Raw genomic sequence first — 19,114 nt, forward strand, 5'->3', positions numbered from 1 at the left:
ACTGGCATTTGTTTTAAACAAACATGTTGTCTCTTACATGAAAGGCAGGATAACGTATGGCTTTCTTTTATTTGCTACAATTTTTTTGTAATTTTTGAAGATAACATTTTAATTTAGATACTGTTTCATGTTAGCAAAGTCTAGAAAAATTGATTATAGTTTCTTAGCATGGGATTGTTTTCTTTCTTAGCATGGGATTGTTTTCTTAAAAGACGTGAAAGGGAAAAGAATCAATATTAGGGCTTTCCGAATGGCAGCTTTTTACAGAGCCCCCCAGCACGATTGATTACAGCTGCTTTTGTAAAGGATTTAAAAAGAACAATTTGTATTAAAAACATCATTCTTTGGTATGAGCTTGAACAGCTCCAAATGGGTTACCATGGGGGCTGCCCTGCAATGTGACCACTTGAACGGATTGTGATCATCACCGGTGGGCCAGGGCAGCGAGGCAGGGGAAAGGCTCTTAGGTGAGGCATTGCTGGCACGCATGCCAAAGAGGTTACCGTGGCAGCTGCAATCATTCAGCCGCATTCTTCAGCCGCCAAAGCAGGAGGGGCAAGAAGCGTGTCATTTTTCTACAGGCAGAGTGTAAGGTTAAGCAGCAGGAAGGGAGAGTCAGAGGATGTCTTTGTTCCAGAGCATTGGCCAAAGCCAGGTACGTCCATTCAAAGGGATAATGCGACCAGTAGCGCCCAAGTCTCCATATCCTCAGCTGTTGCTTGTTGCCACTGAGGAGTGGACATGTTTTCATTTGGCATCTTACATGTGAGCATCATGACTACAGACTCATCTTATACCAATTAAATCATAAACTCCACTCTGTGGGCAGAGGCCCTGTCTGGAAGTGAGTGTGCCTGGAGCAGTTAAATCTATTAAATATTAGAAACATTGGTCCCATCCTCACAGGGCATGGGACAGGGCCCAAGCAAGAGACCATTAATGTGGACTGGGCTTCCAGAGTTTAATTCAGTAAGACTCCGTGCGCTCTAGAAAATTCAGATGTAACAGGTAGTCCAGGTGCTTTCATTCTAAATGAGCGAGCGGGGTGGCGCTCATTGCCATTGGCTGCTTTACAGAAAGCATTTGCAGAAATGGGGTGCCCCATTAATTTGGGAAGAATTGGATATCCTAGAGAGTATGGGGATTTTTATAAAATAGTGTTGAATTTAGCATCACTCTTCATTTAGCACCCCTGGGTGCCAAATCCCACAGAGGCCTCTGTAGTACGGCTTGCCTGAGAACTAGTAGAATCAGCTTTTTTTATTCCTGGACTAACTTGGAGAAAAAAATTCCTGAGATGATCTATTTTTAATTCCTAGCTGTTTTGCTTTTCTTCATCTTCCATATTTTTAGAAAATGAAATGTTGTATCTCTTATGAAATGGTACTTACACATGTGTGTTCCAACTGAGACTTTTAATTGTCACTAGTGAATTACTATAAATCAGCCTCATTCGGGGCAAAAAATAATAATATGTGTTCTTGTTTTAAACGTATTCTCAAAAGTGCTTCTTAAGTATTATTTTTTAATTAAGCATGTAATTTTATCATTTTGCAAGTTCACTTTTACCATTCATCCTGTGCGACCCTGATATCATAAGGATAAGAGTACTATATGAGGGCTGGGCATGGTGGCACACGCCTGTAATCCCAGCACTTTGAGAGGCTGAGGCGGGCAGATCACTTGAGGGTCAGGAGTTCGAGACCAGCCTGGCCAACATGGTGAAACCCCGTCTCTACTAAAAATACAAAAATTAGCTGGGCATAGTTGCACACGCCTATAATCTCAGCTACTTGAGAGGCTGAGACAGGAGAATCGCTTGAACCTGGGAGGCAGAGGTTGCAGTGAGCCGAGATTGCACCACTGCACTCCAGCCTGGGTGACAGTGAGACTCTGTCTCTTAAAAAGAAAAAAAGTAAAAGAGTACTATATGATTCTGTCAGCAGGATGCTAGAATGTCTTCATATGTAGATTCTGATGGAGGTAGATTAGAAAGACAGAAGGCAGCACGGGAGTGGATTAGGTTACCTCTTGGATTTTTGAGGGCTTTGGCCACGTGTCAGTTTGTACAGCTGATCAAGTATTTGTCATTGGTGAAAAAACATATTACTGTCCACAGGTTTCCTTTCCCTCTTATTGGGCAAGAACCTGAATGTCTTGTTCAGATAAAGTACTCATATACAGCACTTCAGCACACCAACAGGAGTCCTTTCTAAAATGCATTTGCTTTGAGGTGGCACAGGTCATGTGGTCATCAGTATACTCTGCTTGAAGCGTGTCAGCTTGACCGGGAGCTAATGCTTCTGCCCCAACTGCCATGGTGCGGCTTGGGGAAGGCTTCATTTCCTGGGGAATTTCATGCATATTCTGTGATGGATTTCATAATAGACTCTAATACCTTTAAATATTTTCCTGGTTCTTCTGTCAAGGAAACCATTTCTTTAAAAGTTGCTTGGTTGGCCGTTACCATTTATTTTACTTGGTTAAAAATTTTGGCCAGGAACAGTTCCTTCATATACAAAAATAAATAAGAACCTGGGGCTGTGAGTCTCGGGCAGAACCAGGCTGTTTTCCCATTAGATAACCTCTTTGGCACACAGTGCAGCCACCCTGGTGACTTGGTGCTAGGTATTAAAAACTCTACCGTTCAGAACAGTTTCTTTTAACTTCAGCTTTGAAATCGGTGGTCTCATCACCTTTAAATTTATTCCTTCTTTTTTAGCTTCCTTGCTTTTGTTTAGATTTTTAAATTTTTAAGAGAGTCTTTGAAAGTGCTGACACATTTTCAGGCTCCCAGTATAAGGAACCAGCTGCAAGTGTCATTTTCTTCATTTAAAAAGTCCTCCTAGATCAGGTCACTGTGTCCACTTACAGGCTTTCCTGTAATCAGCAGAAGGAGAGGCTCCCGTTACAAACAGGCGAGGTAGGTGTAATAGATTGGACGCTGAAAAGCAGGAGCAGTATGGAACATCTGCCCAGCTCACTGGCATGTCAGCCCTGCAGGTGTGTCGGAGGCACAGGGCTCAAGTGCAGGCATCTGCCTCCTCTGGTTGGGGCTAAGCTGGAAGGAAGCTTGTGTGCTGGGAAACGGAGCAAGCTCTCCTTGACTTGGAGTGGCTTCCTCCACTTGAAATAACCCAGGAGCAAGGAGACACTAACAAGACCGGTTATTAGACCCAGGAATTTTTAAAACCTGAAATCTTACAACTGAATATCCATTTTATTAGACCTTTCGTCTTTGTGACCACAGGTGAAATGGATCAGGAGTGGCCCAAGCACTGTTCTGTGAGTTGGCATTTTTCTGAAGTGTGATTTTTTTTTTTTTTTTTTTTAGTACTTACATACTTCCATAATATTTGCTTCTTTTCTTAAAAAAATCTTTTGTAGAGATGAGGTCTTACTATGTTGCCCTGGCTGGTCTTGAACTCCTGACCTCAAGCAGTCCTCCAGCCTTGGCCTCCCAAAGTGCTGGGGTGAGAAGCATGAGTCACTGCACCCAGCTCATGACACTCGCTTTAGATTTATATATTATATATATATATATGAAATAGATATATAACATATATTATATGTATGTGTGTGTGTGTGTTTTGTGTTTGGATGTATTCGCTGTTAATTAATTTTCAAAAGTTTATTTGCACAGTTGATGTCTGAAAGCTGGTTCCAAGGCATTTGTGTCTATGACTTATCAGTCTTGTGCTTTCTGTGCTTTCAGCAACATTATAGTGCCAGAAATGTAGCTGTAATATTAATTAGGAAAAAAATTACACGCAAATCCACCACCCTAACCAGTTATCTTTCTTCTTCATTTTCCATTCCCTTTGCAGAGATATATATAATATATATATATATATGAGATATATATATATATGAAATATATATATGAAATATATATATATGAAATTGCAATATAGTTGTAATATTAGAAAAAGTTAATGTATGCTTTTTAAATTTAATATGTTGTTAAAAACACTTTTACTTATTACTATGTGGTATATGATTTTTAATGGCTATGTTGAGAAAACTAATATATCATGCATAATAACTTACCAGACATAGTACCCCCCTGTAGTGGGCACTGAGATTGTCTCCCTGATTTGTCTTTAATGCAGTAGTAAACACCCTAACTTTTATTTCATTAGGATAATTCTTGGGAGAAGAAACATCTGGTCAAATAGTATAAAAGATTTCATAGCTTCTTAAAACACGTTGCCAATGTGATTTCCAAAGGGTCTGTGCCAATTTCTGTTAGTTGGCATCTTTTAAATAGTCAAGGCTTCTTTTTACAGGCCAGCAGCAGAGTGTTGCATATTCCTATTGACATTCAGACTCAGTTCTAGCTCAGACCTCTGAAACACTTGGAAATTCTATCCATTGACTGTGGCAAGTCTCGGAACTCACATTCTTTCTCCAGCCTGAGCTGAAGCCTGGAAAGATGTGGTCTGCCCTTTGGCCCCAAGGTCTTTCCCATTTTTCTGTCCTGTAAGCTGTCTGTGGCATTCTGTCAGCCCCTGTATAGGGAGGAGAATATATGTGGTTATGCCTTGGGGCCTAAAATTGTAGCAGTTGAAAAACCCTTAAAGTGAATTATTAAATCTAAACCAGAGCCTGTTGGCTTCCTGTGCTTGACTTGGACTCTGTTCCATTATGGTAGTTTTTACAAAACACTTCTGAATACGAAATAAATTCCAAATATCTTTTTCCCCCCTTCCCCTGCCAAACTCCACCAGGAAACAGAATCTCATTGCTTCAGTTAGAATTTATTAATGCTGACCCTCTCCAGCACTTGGAGCTTTTCAGGTTAGGCTCACACAGCTTCTATTTTTACTCTAGTCTAAACTGTGGTCATATGGATAGCAAAATAAATACTAGAATATTCTAGTTTGGGAGGGGGAGAGGCAGCGATGCCTATAATAACATGGCTGCAAACCTCTCGCTTCCCTCTGTTTGATATTACAAAAAAGGAAGAAAGCTCAATGCAGATCACATCTGTAAGTCATGAACATTTTCCTTTTGTGTGTCATGCATATTCAACATAATCCCACTCAAAGTCCCAGGCGTTGCTTTAGTATACATTGCCTCATACATCCCTACTGTTGTTGCCAGAAAATTTAATTCAAGACAAAGGTTGCTTCCCTTCTCTCTCTGGATCAGGAATCTGAACCCATTACCACAAACAGAAGTAAGAATTGTCAGTGTGTTCTACTTTGCTTTTGTTTTGTTTTTTCCCCCAGTTGCCTTTTATCCTTGTGGCTGAGGAGGAAGATTTCTTGTTCGTTTATTTGTTTTTAGTGTAAGCAATACACCAGTTTCATGAAGCGTATTTTTAAAAAAACGTATTGATGGGATTTTGTCATGCAAGTGTTTTGAAATTCAAAAGCAACAAAAGGGCATAATGTGACCATTCTCTCCAGGTGGGATATTTGGCTTTTAATTAGTTGTCTCTGTAATTATTTTGATTAAAATGTATGAAATGTGTCAAGTTTGGGTGCAAAGGTTTAGTTTCCTTTTAGCTGGTTTTATTCAGTTAAGGGTTCATCATGAGATGATGACTTGGAACACCTGAGGGTTCAGATGACATGAGTTTGTAGAATGATATGCCAGTGATAGGATGACTGGGAGGTGAGCATAGACTCAGCGAGTGCGTGTACCCAGGGCTGCTCATTGTTACCAAGCTTTAGATTGAAGAGAAATGAGAAGGATGGGGGCGAGTGCATCCTGTTTTATGTGTTGTGATGCTTGGGGACAGGGGAAGGGGACATCATTCAGTTAAATAAGCATATGAGATCTTTCTAGATCATCATATCTGAGATGCTATTATAAATTTACCCAACAAACCACTTACTGCGCCAGGTACTGTTCTGTAGAATCAATAAACAAACACTGTAGGAAGAAAAATCGTTTTACAGCACCAGATGCCCCAACGTACATACAGCAAGGCCCCTTTCTGAAAATGATATTGATTATATTGAATCATGACTACAAGTTTAGATGTGCCAAGTAATCCTCAGGCAAGAGTTTTGTGTGTGTGTTTTTTTTTTTTTTTTGGTTGGTGGGGGGCGCAGTTAATGTACTGATTATTGCGCTGAGCATTTTATGAAACAGATTTTACTTGGAGCTTTGTTGGCTTAGGAAATCTAACTGCTCTGAAGCAAGTTTAGTTCTTTTTTCAAACAAAAGAGGAGAATCTCTACAGTTAAGTACCCTAACTTGGTGTTAGTTTTTAACACACTCCTCAGCCATTTAAATGTTTTCCAGAGCCGTGCCTGGCTCATTGGAGGCCTTCTTCATGAGCCCAAGATTTCTTCCAAGGTCACATTTACCTTTTCTGGCAGTTCCCCTCACAGAATAAGGCCGAATTCCAGCTTTTTAAAAAAGAGACCATGTAAGAGAACATTGATCTGTTTTTCTCAGTTGTGGGATAACCAGGTAGTTTCTTTAAAGGGCTTGGTTATTTCCTTTCACCAAATGGCGTAAAGCTTGGATTCAGCCCCTTAGAAAAAAGGGCTTCTTCTGCCTTCTGTTGAGCCTTTACCATAGGTTGGTTCCTAGAACACAACGGCAGTCAAGGGAGAGGACGCAGAAAGCATCAGTCTCAGACCTGGGTCTTGGGCATCTTCAGGGAACTCACTTTCTCAGTGGTATAAGAAGAGCCCCACTCTGTAAGAGGCATCCAACAGGAACAGCCAACATCAGTGGCACATTCCACGTGAGTGGTTCAGACTTCAAGGACTGTGAACAATTACAGTAGGAATTCTGTCACCTCCCAGACCTTGTGTCGTTTCAGAAGCTTCATGGAACTAGAGGAATTTCTCCAAAGTTGCCTATTACTTGACATCTTTATGACCAGCCCAGTCATCCTTGTGCCTCCCACTTTCCACCCAAATGTGATTCTACCTTCATGTAACCTGATTATTTTTTTGGCTTTGGGTTTGTTTTCCTAATATGCATGAATAAATCATTTAAATTCATTCCTACTCTGTGGAAGGGATGTTGAAGTGTTTCTTAAAGAGACTTTAGCTTTCTATATAATGAATTAAGAACTATTTAAGATGTTTGAAGCAGTTTGGAACTAAAGACCCTTCTTTTTTTTCTTTTTAGTTTTCGAGATGGAGTCTGGCTCTGTCACCTAGGCTGGAGTGCTGTGGTGCGATCTCGGCTCACTGCAACCTCCGTCTCCTGGGTTCAAGCGATTCTGCTGCCTTGGCCTCCCAAGTAGCTGGGATAACAGGCACCTGCTACCACGCCTGGCTAGTTTTTTGTATTTTTAGTAGAGACGGGGTTTCACCATCTTGGCCAGGCTGGTCTCAAACTCCTGACCTTAGGTGATCTGCCTGCCTTGGCCTCCCAAAGTGCTGAGGTTATAGGCATGAGCCACTGTGTCCAGCCTAAAGACCTTTCTTAAGAATTTCTTATGTAGGGGGGGTTAAGAATTTTCTTTCATGTGTGACCTCACTTTTGATTTTGGCTTTTTTCCATGGATGGTTGGTATGTATATATGGGATAATAAGGTAAGCCTAGGGAATTGCTACATACTAGATAGTTCTCTGTAAACAAACCCTTAAAGTAAGTGCTAGTAAAGACAACAGTATGTGCTTATAAGTCAGCCATATCTAACATATTCAAGGACAAGAGTATCTTTTCCCCACAGTAAACAAAGGGCTCTTTTCCTTCCGTTACATTTTTAGTTTGCATGGGTCACCTGCTTGTTAGAAATGGCGTTACTAAAAATTAATGAATGACAATTGGTGTACATGGCTCCAGGCATCTTCCATGTAGGAAATTTGAGGGGCATTAGGCAGAGAAGTAACTGTTAAGCCAGAACTCAAAACTCTCAGTGCAATTTTTTCCCCATCTATGATGCCAAGAATACTAGTTCTGAAAGATGTTAAATCGATATTCTGGGGGCAGAATTTCCATGATCAAAGTTTGAAAATGCTGGATTAAGCCAAGTTCAACATAGCTCTTTATTGTAGTTCTTCCCCAGTTCCTTTATTATTATTATGTGTGAATCACAGGAAAAGGGAGGGACGAGGTAGGCAGCTTGTTGAACATGCTCAGTGACACACATTTTGAGGTCCCAAGTCCCTACTTCTGGGGCTGTATGACTTCAGGCAGCAATCTCCTGGGTAGGCCCTGGAGATTGTAGAGATGATTAGATGAGCCAATGCTTAATAAAATGCTAAGCACAAAATGCCTGGCACATAATAAACACCTAACAGCCACAGATAATCCTTTTGAACCCGAGGCTGAATGGTCTGATGTCACTCATGTTTGGGGCATTACAGTTGCAGCAGAAAGAGCCCACACTTAGGTGTCAAGAGCTTCGGGCTCCAGTTTGGCCACCAGCTGGACCAGAGAACTTTTGAGCTACTTTGCCACTCTGGTGTTCTGTTTCTTCATTTTTGAAATAAATCAGTGATCTTGGTGACTGTAGTGTCCAGTCAAGCTCTAAAATTGTATGTTCCTTTGGGCTAGACCTAAGCCAGAATTGACAAGTTTAGCTTAAGGACAGGTATATCATCTCTGAGTGACTGTGTGGGTGAAATAAATTTTTAGCTAATTATTTTTTCCTTTACAATGTGTGTTGCTAGTAATAAAATAGTTTACTGAGTCACCTATGGAAAGATAAGCTCCAGTTATAGCCTTTTTGGCACTTTGTAATCATCATAAAAATTAATATACATTTGAGTCGTAATTGGGGTTGGACTGCCTTTACCGTAAAACAGGAGGCATCATCTAGGTGTTGGTCGTCTGTGATGTGACACACAAACGTATTATTAGGCCACATGGATATTTTATTTTTATGTTCAAAGGCTAATTTTCTGAAAGTTGGGTCTGGGAGTCTGAGTTATCCATAATTAAGTTTTCTACCTTCTGCTTTCATTGTTAACCCAAGTTAAAACCATAAAGTAAATTTGACATTTACTAATTTGAGCTTTAATTATTTTGACCACTGTGTTGGTGGTTGCAATGGTTGAAAGCATGTGGAGGACCTCTGCTTAGTAGGTAGGGCGTTGTGTTTTTTAAGCAAGGCTTTGAATTTCTAAATAACAGATTTCCACACTGGCAGTTTGAAACATGGTATTTGTTCAGTGTAGGTTTTACCTACATGAGAAAAATCAAACAAATAGATTTGTTCAGTTGCTATCCTACAAATTGTCTTTGCTGAGAAAATGGACAGGTTTGTGATGTTTCTGACTAAATCAAGACTCTACTACACTTGATCTTTTGTGTATTGAATTAACACTTGTTCTTGCCATTTTTATTACAACTACCGTATAAGTTTGGGCTGAATCATTTTATCAAACTCTAAATTTTTATCATCAAATGTGGAAATCTAGATCACCATCGCTGTCCTCAATTTTCCATCCTAAAGGTGTTTATTTCCTCTTAGGGGTATAATATGAAGGAAATTGGTGTCACCAGATCTCTTCTTGGTGTTTTTGTATTGGTGCCTGGGGTTTGGGCAGAGGAAGCATCAGCAGCTGACACTAGAACTGCAGCTGAGGCCACTTGGTAAAGAACTTTCTTCCAGGCTAAGGACTTTTGTTGTTGTTGTTGTTGTTGTTGTTTGTTTGTTTTTTGATTCAGAGTCTCCTTGCTCTGTCTCCCAGGCTGGAGTACAGTGGCGCAGTCTTGGCTCACTGCAGCCTCTGCCTCCCAGGTTCAAGTGATTCTCCTGCCTCAGCCTCGTGAGTAGCTGGGATTACAGGCACCCACCACCACACTCGCCTAATTTTTGTAATTTTTGGTAGAGAAGGAGTTTCACCATGTTGGCCAGGCTGGTCTCAAACTCCTGACCTCAGGTGATCCACCCGCCTTGGCCTCCCAAAGTGCTGGGATTACAGGCGTGAGCCACTGTGCTAGGCCCAGCTAAGGAGTTTTTATGTCATCCTCTATGTGGCAGGGAGCCAATAAAGGCAGGAGAGTGATACGATAATGTTTGAGTTCAAGAACAGTCCCTCTGCATAGAATGGCTTCAAAGACACAGACGTGGGCAGTGACCAGGTCAGGAGGCCTTAGTCCAGGTCCAGGCCCAATATGATGATTTAGCCAGAGCCGGGGGGCCAGAGGCAAAGGGGTGGAGATAGGAGACAAGTATGTATCTTGCCTTCCTTCTAGGCATTGTGGGTTTACACAACTGAATCAGATGTGCATTCTCCTCTGGGAATTTCATCTATGGAGGCAGTGTAGTGCTTCAGTTTCCCTGGCTGAACGTGGCATTATGCAGAACCCTCTGTCTGCCGCACATTTTCCTCTTGGTCATACCTTGTTGCTTTCCACAGCCTCCCTTTGCTCTCCTGTATTCACATCTTGCATCGGCCGAAAGGGAAAGGTCTGAAAGACCAGCTTGGTTTTTCTCCCAGCTCGTACTCTGGACCCTGTTAGCCAACAGTATTGGCACTGCCTCACAGCGATGATCAGTCCCAAATTAAACAGCCTTGTTATGACACCCTACAGCCAGGCTGCAGCTCTGGACTTCTGTGCTTGTGCGCGTTTCCTTCCAGTTGCTTTCGTCCAGTGTCACGGTCCCATTGAGTAAGGGAGTGTGTGCAGAGTATGTCCCAAGGTTTTCTCCTCAGTCAAGCAGACTACATTTCTCCAGGTGTAAAATCGGTAGTTTCGAATTCACCCCTTTTCATGGCCTTGAGGAGATGCTTGTCTTCTTGTCCCAAGGGAATATTGGTGCATAAATAATTTCCTGTCCTAGGCATGTTCATTCCAGAAACCCTTTCAGAACAGAGCGTGGAGTCTTCATAAAAGGAATTTGTCATGAGCGCAGGGTTTTATTTTTTATTTTTTAAAGGGGAAGGCAATAGAGGTATTCATTATCTGCTGCAGAGTGAAAAGGGCCCTGCTTTATGTGAAATTGGACTTTATGGAAAGATATTGGTAATTTCCCCTGTGTTCTTGGTGCTCCTGAAATCAGAGTGGGAGAGAACTTTGATGTCAAAATCATTTTCACCACCCTGGATCACAGAGAAACACTTTTGGCTGCCTTTAAACACATTAAACATCTGGTCAGCCCAGAGACCACCCTGGAGCACTGTAGACCCCAAGTTACTGAGTGACTGAGGGCAAGCCAGCTTCTCTAGACACACCCTGACTTCCACCCCAAGTCTTGTTGAAATACAGGCCTGACGGCTGTCCCAGGAAGTCAATTGGCTTGTCAGGCTGCCAGTGTGGTTGAATGGTGAGGTGGCTAGAATTCTCTGGGAGGCATTTTTGGCCCATCTGCCTGGTAGCGTGACAGATGTGTTAGTCCAGACAACTGGGTCATCTAATAAATTGAAATTCAATTTACACATAGGGATTAAGTATCTCAATATTACCCTTGCCACATCAAACTTCATTGACAGAGCCAAGAGGAAAATGAAAGTCATTCAATGTTAAGAAAAGGGAAACAAGTGTCTAATATCGAAAGGGAATATTTTCCTTACTTTTAAGACTCTAGGTTACTTAAATAGATGCAATGCAAGCTATAGGAGGTTTGGGGCAGTTGGTCTCCTAGGCTTAAAATGGAGAGATTTTAAACTACGAGGATCCTGGAGGTCTTGTGACATGTAACTCTGAAACCTCAGTCCAAGGCCAATTTGGTTTAAGTAATCTCAGTCAAATATTTATTTTGTGTCCATGCATTTTGAGAGGGACAGAGAACACAGGTCATTCAAAACCTGCCTTCAATGAGTTGTACTCTGCTGAGGGGCAAGAAAAATACACATGAAACAATGAAAAGTAACAGTGAGGGTTTGTGTCTTAAACTGTTCATATGCTACAAAATCCTAAAATAGTACTTTATAATTAGGAGGTGTATAAGGAGTGGAGAAGTCACAGCCTGTTTCATAGTAGACAGGATCTGAGAGAAGAAACCAGGAGGTCCTCCAGGGGAAGTAAATGGGACAAAGTTTAAGACAAGCAGAACTGAGAATGGCTTTTTCATGGGAGCACGAACAGTGGTTCAACCCAAGCGGTGTTTACTGAGCATCTACTATGTGCCAGGCGCTGTGATTGGGGGAGGGAAGCCTTGCCTTTAAAGACACATGCACACGTATGTTTACTGCGGCACTATTCACAATAGCAAAGAGTTGGAACCAACCCAAATGTCCAACAACGATAGACTGGATTAAGAAAATGTGGCACATATGCACCATGGAATACTATGCAGCCATAAAAAATGATGAGTTCATGTCCTTTGTAGGGACATGGATGAAACTGGAAAACATCATTCTCAGTAAACTATTGCAAGGACAAAAAACCAAACACCGCATGTTCTCACTCATAGGTGGAAATTGAACAGTGAGAACTCATGGACACAGGAAGGGGAACATCACACTCCGGGGACAGTTGTGGGGTTGGGGGAGGGGGGAGGGACAGCATTAGGACATATACCTAATGCTAAATAACGAGTTAATGGGTGCAGGAAATCAACATGGCACATGGATACATATGCAACAAACCTGCACATTGTGCACATGTACCCTAAAACCTAAAGTATAATAATAATTTAAAAATAAAAAATAAAAAAAAATAAGTAAAGGAGCTGAGAGCCTAAGAGGAGGCAGTTGATGATAGAGCTGTAGAACACAGGGCTCCTGACACAGTTCACAACCTTTGGGAATTACAATCTGGAATGGTGATAGCCTTGGAAACCAGTGTAACAGGGTGGCGTCAGATTGCAGAGTTAAGCTCTGACCATTCTAGTAGAAAAGTTGCAGCACACTCTTGGCTCAGGGTGGTCCAGGCCACTGGAACACCAGTCCCTAAGGTTTCAGTTCTCAGAATCCACCAGTGTGATAGCTCAAACAAAATAGATTCCCATACTTTGCTTTCAGTTGGCACTAAGGCCTGGTGGAGAATGTGGGCTCAGGTTTAAAGTACTTTAGCCTTGCTAGCCAGCCACTGAAACCTGAGAAAATAAAGTGGTACTGTTACGGAGGGTTGGACCTGTCCTCTTAGGAAGGTTCCAATCACAGCGACTGCTGGAAGAGAAAGTTTTATTTTAAGACTAAATCTAATGAAAGCCAATGTAGTAAGGGAAACATTATTTTATAATTTCTGTTAAGAGCAAACATTCTATTTGATTTTTAAAAATAGAGCAATAATGAGTGTTGCCTGTTTCCAAACAAACGTTGTTTGAAACCTGCCTGTCTGCTTTATTATTTTTTTCCTGGGCTTTTGTGAGATAATGGTAGTAAAATATCAATTTACTAAAACCATTTTTTAAAGTCTTACACCTCTACTCTGTCTCCAGTTCATGCAAGTTCTTCTTTTGGCAGGATTAGGTTGAATTTTAATACTAAACTCTTACTGAAGAGTTAAGAAGCTGTGGAACTGGTATACTTAGTGACTGATCCCTCTCCATATTAAGCCTGTGATTTGCTATTACCAGTTGCCAGTAATAGAAAAAGAATGTGCTCGTGTGGGTTTATCTGTATTTGTCATTAAGGCTCTGCTAAGCCAATGAGCCCTAGAAGCAGGCGTGCAGTGGGCTTTCTCCCTGTCGGGTGAGCTTCATGGGCGCTGCTCCTCTCCGGGCACTGTGCCTGGCCTCAGCACAGGTCTGGGCTGGGGTTCTAGAAAGGCCTGCATGGCACGAGGACCCGGGTGACTGGGGATCTCTCATCTGTAGCGGTAAAGTTCTGAGCATTGCCAGGCCTGCAAGCACTGGTAGGATTTGATGGATCCCTGGGTGATTATTTAGCCTAAGCTAAGCTGTAATTTGCATACATCCCCAAGAAAGTCCTAAGTGTTTTGTTCCCTTTCCAGTAAGGGAGTGACAAAGAGAATGCCCAAGATGGCTTATAACTAGCATTGGGATGGCTGAAAGTCAGGTAAGTTTAGTGGAATGCAACAAAATAAGCCCAAGATAGGAGTTCAGATCTCCGAACTGTTTTCATTCTACTGGTTTAAGCTGTGTAGGCTTCCCTTGCAGGTATTAGTCCGTGCTCACCTCTCAAATTGCTGTAAGTTGTCAGGGTGCCTGAGGAAGACTGTGGCCAGAGATTTGGATTCAGACTACTGTGGGAGTGGGAGGGGTAGTCACTGCAATATGTACCTGAACAATCAGATATACAAGTGTGTTTCTTAATCTCTCAACATCCTGACTCCCTTGTCTTTCCTTTCTCAGAGAGCAGAGCTGACATCCGATAAAGACATGTACCTTGACAACAGCTCCATTGAAGAAGCTTCAGGAGTATATCCTATTGATGACGATGACTACGCTTCTGCGTCTGGCTCGGGTAAGGTGGCTGCTTCTAAACACTGGACCTCATTCTCCAGGCATGTGTGCACACACATTTTACTGCGCTTACTTCAAGGAGACAGGCGGGATGCACAGTGGTTAAGGGCATGGTCTTTGGAATCAAAGGGCCTGGGTGCTAATTCTAGCTCTCTCTGCCACTTACGCTGTGAGATCTTGAGAATTTATTTGCCGAGCCTCAGTTTCCTCCTTTATAAAATGGAAAGTAACAATAGTCCTTACCATAGAGTTGTTGTGAGGATTAAAAGGGAGTTGACACATCTAAAGCTCTTAGATTTGGGGACTTGGCACATAGTGCTCTGTCAACATTAGCTTTTAATCTTATTAAGACTTTCAGAGTGATGTCATGGAAACCACCCTTCAAGAAATCCCTCAAACACTGGTTTCATAAAACCACCTACCCTATGTTAAAAATTGTAGATGAGACCAAGAAGTTAATACGTTTTTATTCCTAGGGTATTGTAGGAGGAAAATGCAACAGCCAAGTAAAATGATTATATGGTGACATAATCAGATTCCTTAGTATATTATTAATAGTTATCTATTACCACTCTAAGGCTACATAATAAACCACCCCAAAAATTGGTGGCTTAAAGTAACAGTCATTCATTTAACTCAATATTCTGTAGGTTGGTGATGTAGGCTGGGCTGGCTGGGCTCCCTCACATGTCAGTGGTCAGCTGCCGGTTGAGTGTACAGCTTTAGGTTGGGTTTGCAGCTTTTGGGTACTCATATCTCTGGGGCAGCTGAGCAGACTTGGGTCCTGTTCCTGTGGTCTCTCATTCTCCAGTAGGCAAGCCATTTTTTCACAGTAACAGCAAGTAGAAGTGTGCAAAGCCTCTTGCAGCCAGGCCCTAGAACTGGGCACAGCATCACTTTTACTACATTTTACTGGTTGAAGCAAGTCAGAAGGCCAGAACAGACTCCACCTCTTAGTGAAAGGATTCATAAAGTCACATTTACAGAGGATATATATGTACAAAGAGGATTAAGGGATTCTGGTCACATTTGCAATCTACCATAATTGATGAATATTTCCCCTGTTCTCAGAATGGCCCCTGTATGAGTTCGTTCTCCACCTGCTAACAACACAGGGACTGGGTAATTTATAAAGGAAAAGAGGTTTAGTTGACTCACAGTTCACATGCCTGGGGGGTCTCAGGAAATTTACAGTCATGGCAGAAGGGGAAACAAACATGTACTTCTTCACATGGTGGCAGCAGAGAGAAGTATGAGTGAAGAGGGGATAAGCCCCTTATGAAACCATCGGATCTCGTGAGAACTCACTGTCATGAGAACAGCATGAGGGTAACTACTCCCATGAGTCAGTGATCTCCCACCAGCTCCCTCCCATGACATGTGGGGATTATGGGAACTACAATTTGAGGTGAGATTTGGGTAGGGACACAGTCAAACCATATCAACCCCCAAGAAGCTCAAAAAAAGGAAGAGCTTTCCACATGCTTAATTAATTGTCAAGTGAGAAATTTGTGGTCAGCAGCATGGTCGGCAAGACTTATCCAGACCTTTTTTGCTTTAGGGTTTTTATAACAGATTCAACAGATTGTTAGACATCTAGGTTCAGCATAACTTTTGTGATCAGATTGAGCTGGGCTTCAGAATGACCCAGAACAAATTAAAATCAGTTGTGTCTTTGGTAGAAATCTAGCCATGTAAGAGTGAATGTTTTAAGTTGAAAAGCAGAAAGTCTGAGAAAGACAAGAGAGGTGGTTGCTGACCTAGTAACAATGAGCTTACAATGCAGTCCTAATGTAAAAATAACTCTAGTTTTTCTTGGGAGAGTGATATATATCACACACACAGAATGGGTGTCAAAAGAGTTGTTCTTATTGCCCACAACTCTATAAATATCTTTCACTCATGGCACCTCTTTTTTTTAGCACCTTAAGAGTGCTTTGTGACTGTCATCTTCAATATGTCCCAGGAAATAAGAAGTATGGACCTTTTTTGTTCCTACTTCACAGATCTTAGAATCCAGGAGTTGTTAGTGGGGTGTACAGGTTGACGAAATCATTTTGCTGATTTGCTAAGGTTGACCTTAAGTTTAATTTAAAGAAAACAGTATGCTTAAAGTAAGCTTTCTTTAAATTAAACTTAAGGACAGTCTTAGCAAATTAACACAACGACTTTGCCAACCTCTACAGACCCTCCGCCCCCATCCAGGTAAAAGAGAGTTAGGGAGGGTCATTTGAAGTCCTGAACCCACTGATCAGATAGATCAAGCTGAGGGTTTAAACATGGGCCCACACTGGTTGTTCCATGGCCCTAGCCTTAAGCAGATCACTGCTGTGAAGAAGTGAAAGAGCTTCGTTCTTGACTTTGGAAACCACCTTACACTGAGCTGGGAGTGTTGTTTTTCAGCATGAAGCAGCAGTACTTGTAACTAAAATTTGTGAAGCTTTTAACTGTGTGTCAGGAACTGCTCTAACCCCTGTAACATCTCTGAAAGGATAAATTCTATTAGTATTTCGATTATTCCCATGAGAAAACCTGAGGCACAGAGAGATTCACTTGCCTCAGTTCACACTGTTAGAAGTTAATAGAGCCAGGATAGTGAGAAAGTGAGGGAGTTGGGCGTGAGAGTGTGTTTTCTTTCATTCCTTTGCTGTGCTGCCTCCTTGTGTCATAAACCCCTTCTAGAATTACCCAGTTCCAGCTTAAAAACACCCCAGGGTTTGGCCAGTGTACCATCTGTCCCTTCTTCCATCCAGCTATCCAGTAGAAAAGCAAATGGATTGGAAGAAATGGCTGAAGGCCCAGAGGGGACTTCCTGGGCAAGGAGATAGGACTGTGTTCTATATGTGGGCTCAAGTATGGGCATTAGCAAACATGAAACCGTTCATAGGCATTTGCTGTGTGCCACACACTGTGCCATGCTCTTGGGGCACAGAGATAAGAAAGACTTGGTCTCTGTCTGTAGGGGACCAAGAGTCTAATGAAAAAAATACAAACATGAGAAATAATCATTGTGATACCCAGTGAGGGGTGACATAGTATAGGAAAGGGCTGTGTAACAAAAATGTAAGAGTTAAAATATAGACCTTTGGTTAAAGATGGCAGATTGAACACTACTACCTTTCAGTATGCAACTAAATTGACGATAAAAGAATTGGGCGTGAACTCATAAGGACAAACAAAACACTAAAGGAAACAAAAGCCATGAAGTTTTGAAAGCTGGGAAGAAGATGAGCTAGTGGGGACAGACTTGGCAGGCTTCAGAAGGCCGAGTTAGTTAGCAGTGGGGAGAGCCAAGAAGCAACCCAGTTAACACAGCAGAATCTCGTGGGACCTAGGAATTGGTGGCATTCAGTGGAGGGTGAGAGTGATGTTAAACTCAGGATGATTGGCTGGAAGTCTGTTTAAGAAGTAGATCCCCTGATTCCTTTCCTCTGTCATGCAGCAAAGGGGCTCATATTCCCTGCCCTCAGAGGGAAACCTGGAGATTATTATCTGGAGAGGATAAAACAGGACCCAGGGGTATTTCAGGAACAGATGGGGCTGGGGGTACCTTATGTAAAACAGAGAGAATAAGTTCTTAGATTAAGAATAATTTAATGTGGTGTGATCCCCAGTTGTCTTCTCCCACTCAGTTCCCAGAACACTGGCAGTCTGTCCTTTTACCCTCTGGGTTGGGGCCTGGGAGGCTCCCCTCTGGGAGGCTGGACCAGTTCAAAGAGAGTGGCATGGGAGCTCTCCAATGAAACATACAGCTCTGTATTACAAAGAATAAAACTTCAATGAGAAATGAAAAATTTCAGTCAAGGGGATGATGCCCACTCTTCACACACCTCTCCTGTGTGCTCAAAGCTTCTAGTCCTCTTTTCAGTGTTTCCCTCTTCAATATAAACAGGCAACCAAGGCTCCCCAGACATTTAGGAAAAACTTGTAACATGAGAGAAAGAGAAACCCCCAAATTGGGAGAGGACAGCCACTTACAGGAAGAAGAAAATTTACGGAAAATCATAGTAAATTCAGAGAGAAAAGCAGATGTTCGAACAATGGCACAAAAACAGGATACTATAAAACAGGAATGTTCTGAGACACAAGAGTTCTTAGAGTGTGGGACTGTCATGTCAAAAATGAAAAGCTCATTTGGAAGGTGAGAAGACACAGAGGATATTCATTCATTGAGGAAGTATTTCTTACTCAGTACATGGGGGAACAGGCACCGTTCTAGGTTCTAGGGACACTTCAGTAAATAAAATCTAACAGTGTTTTCTCTGGTGATAGGATAATTGTATTTATTCCTTCTGTGTTTCCAAATTCATACATGCAAATGTATTTTTAAAAGTATTATTTTTATAAGTTGCCTTAGTCCATTCAGGTTGCTATAGCAAAATACTTCAGACTGGGTAATTTATAAATTTACTGGTCTCAGTTCTGGAGGCTGGGAAGTCAAAGATCAAGGCGCAGCAGATTTGGTGTCTGGTGAGAGCTTTCTCTCTACTTTTTAGATGGTGCCTTCTTGCTGCATCCTCACATGGCAAAGGGGACAAACAGTGTCCCTCAAGCCTCTTTGCAAAGGGCACTAATTCCATTCCATGAGGGCCCTGCCCCCATGACCTGCTCACCTCCTAAAGTCCCTCTTCTTAATACTATTGCATTGGAGATTAGGTTTTAACACATGGATTTGGGGGAGACACATTCATACCACAAGTAAAAGAAAATGTTATTTTAAAAAAAGAAAATAAGGCTGGATGTGGTGGGTCACACCTGTAATCCTAGCAGTTTGGGAGGCCGAGGTGGGTGGATCACTTGAGGTCAGGAGTTTGAGACCAGCCTGACATGGCGAAACCCCATCTCTAATAAAAATACAAAAATCAGCCAGGC

General features: G+C 41.9%; 1 protein-coding gene across 2 annotated transcripts in view; it reads left to right on the top strand.

Moving 5' to 3' along the window:
- SDC2 (syndecan 2) overlaps nt 1-19,114 on the top strand; it is a 116,971-nt gene that overhangs the window by 85,662 nt on the left and 12,195 nt on the right. For both annotated transcript variants that reach the window (XM_032760096.2, XM_032760097.2), the window contains exon 2: nt 14,132-14,243. In XM_032760096.2, coding sequence (XP_032615987.1) covers nt 14,132-14,243 — 112 coding nt within the window. The remainder of the gene's footprint in view (nt 1-14,131; nt 14,244-19,114) is intronic.

This window comes from Hylobates moloch, unplaced genomic scaffold, assembly GCF_009828535.3.
Source record: "Hylobates moloch isolate HMO894 unplaced genomic scaffold, HMol_V3 SCAFFOLD_9, whole genome shotgun sequence".
In the NCBI taxonomy this organism is placed as follows: Eukaryota; Metazoa; Chordata; class Mammalia; order Primates; family Hylobatidae; genus Hylobates; species Hylobates moloch.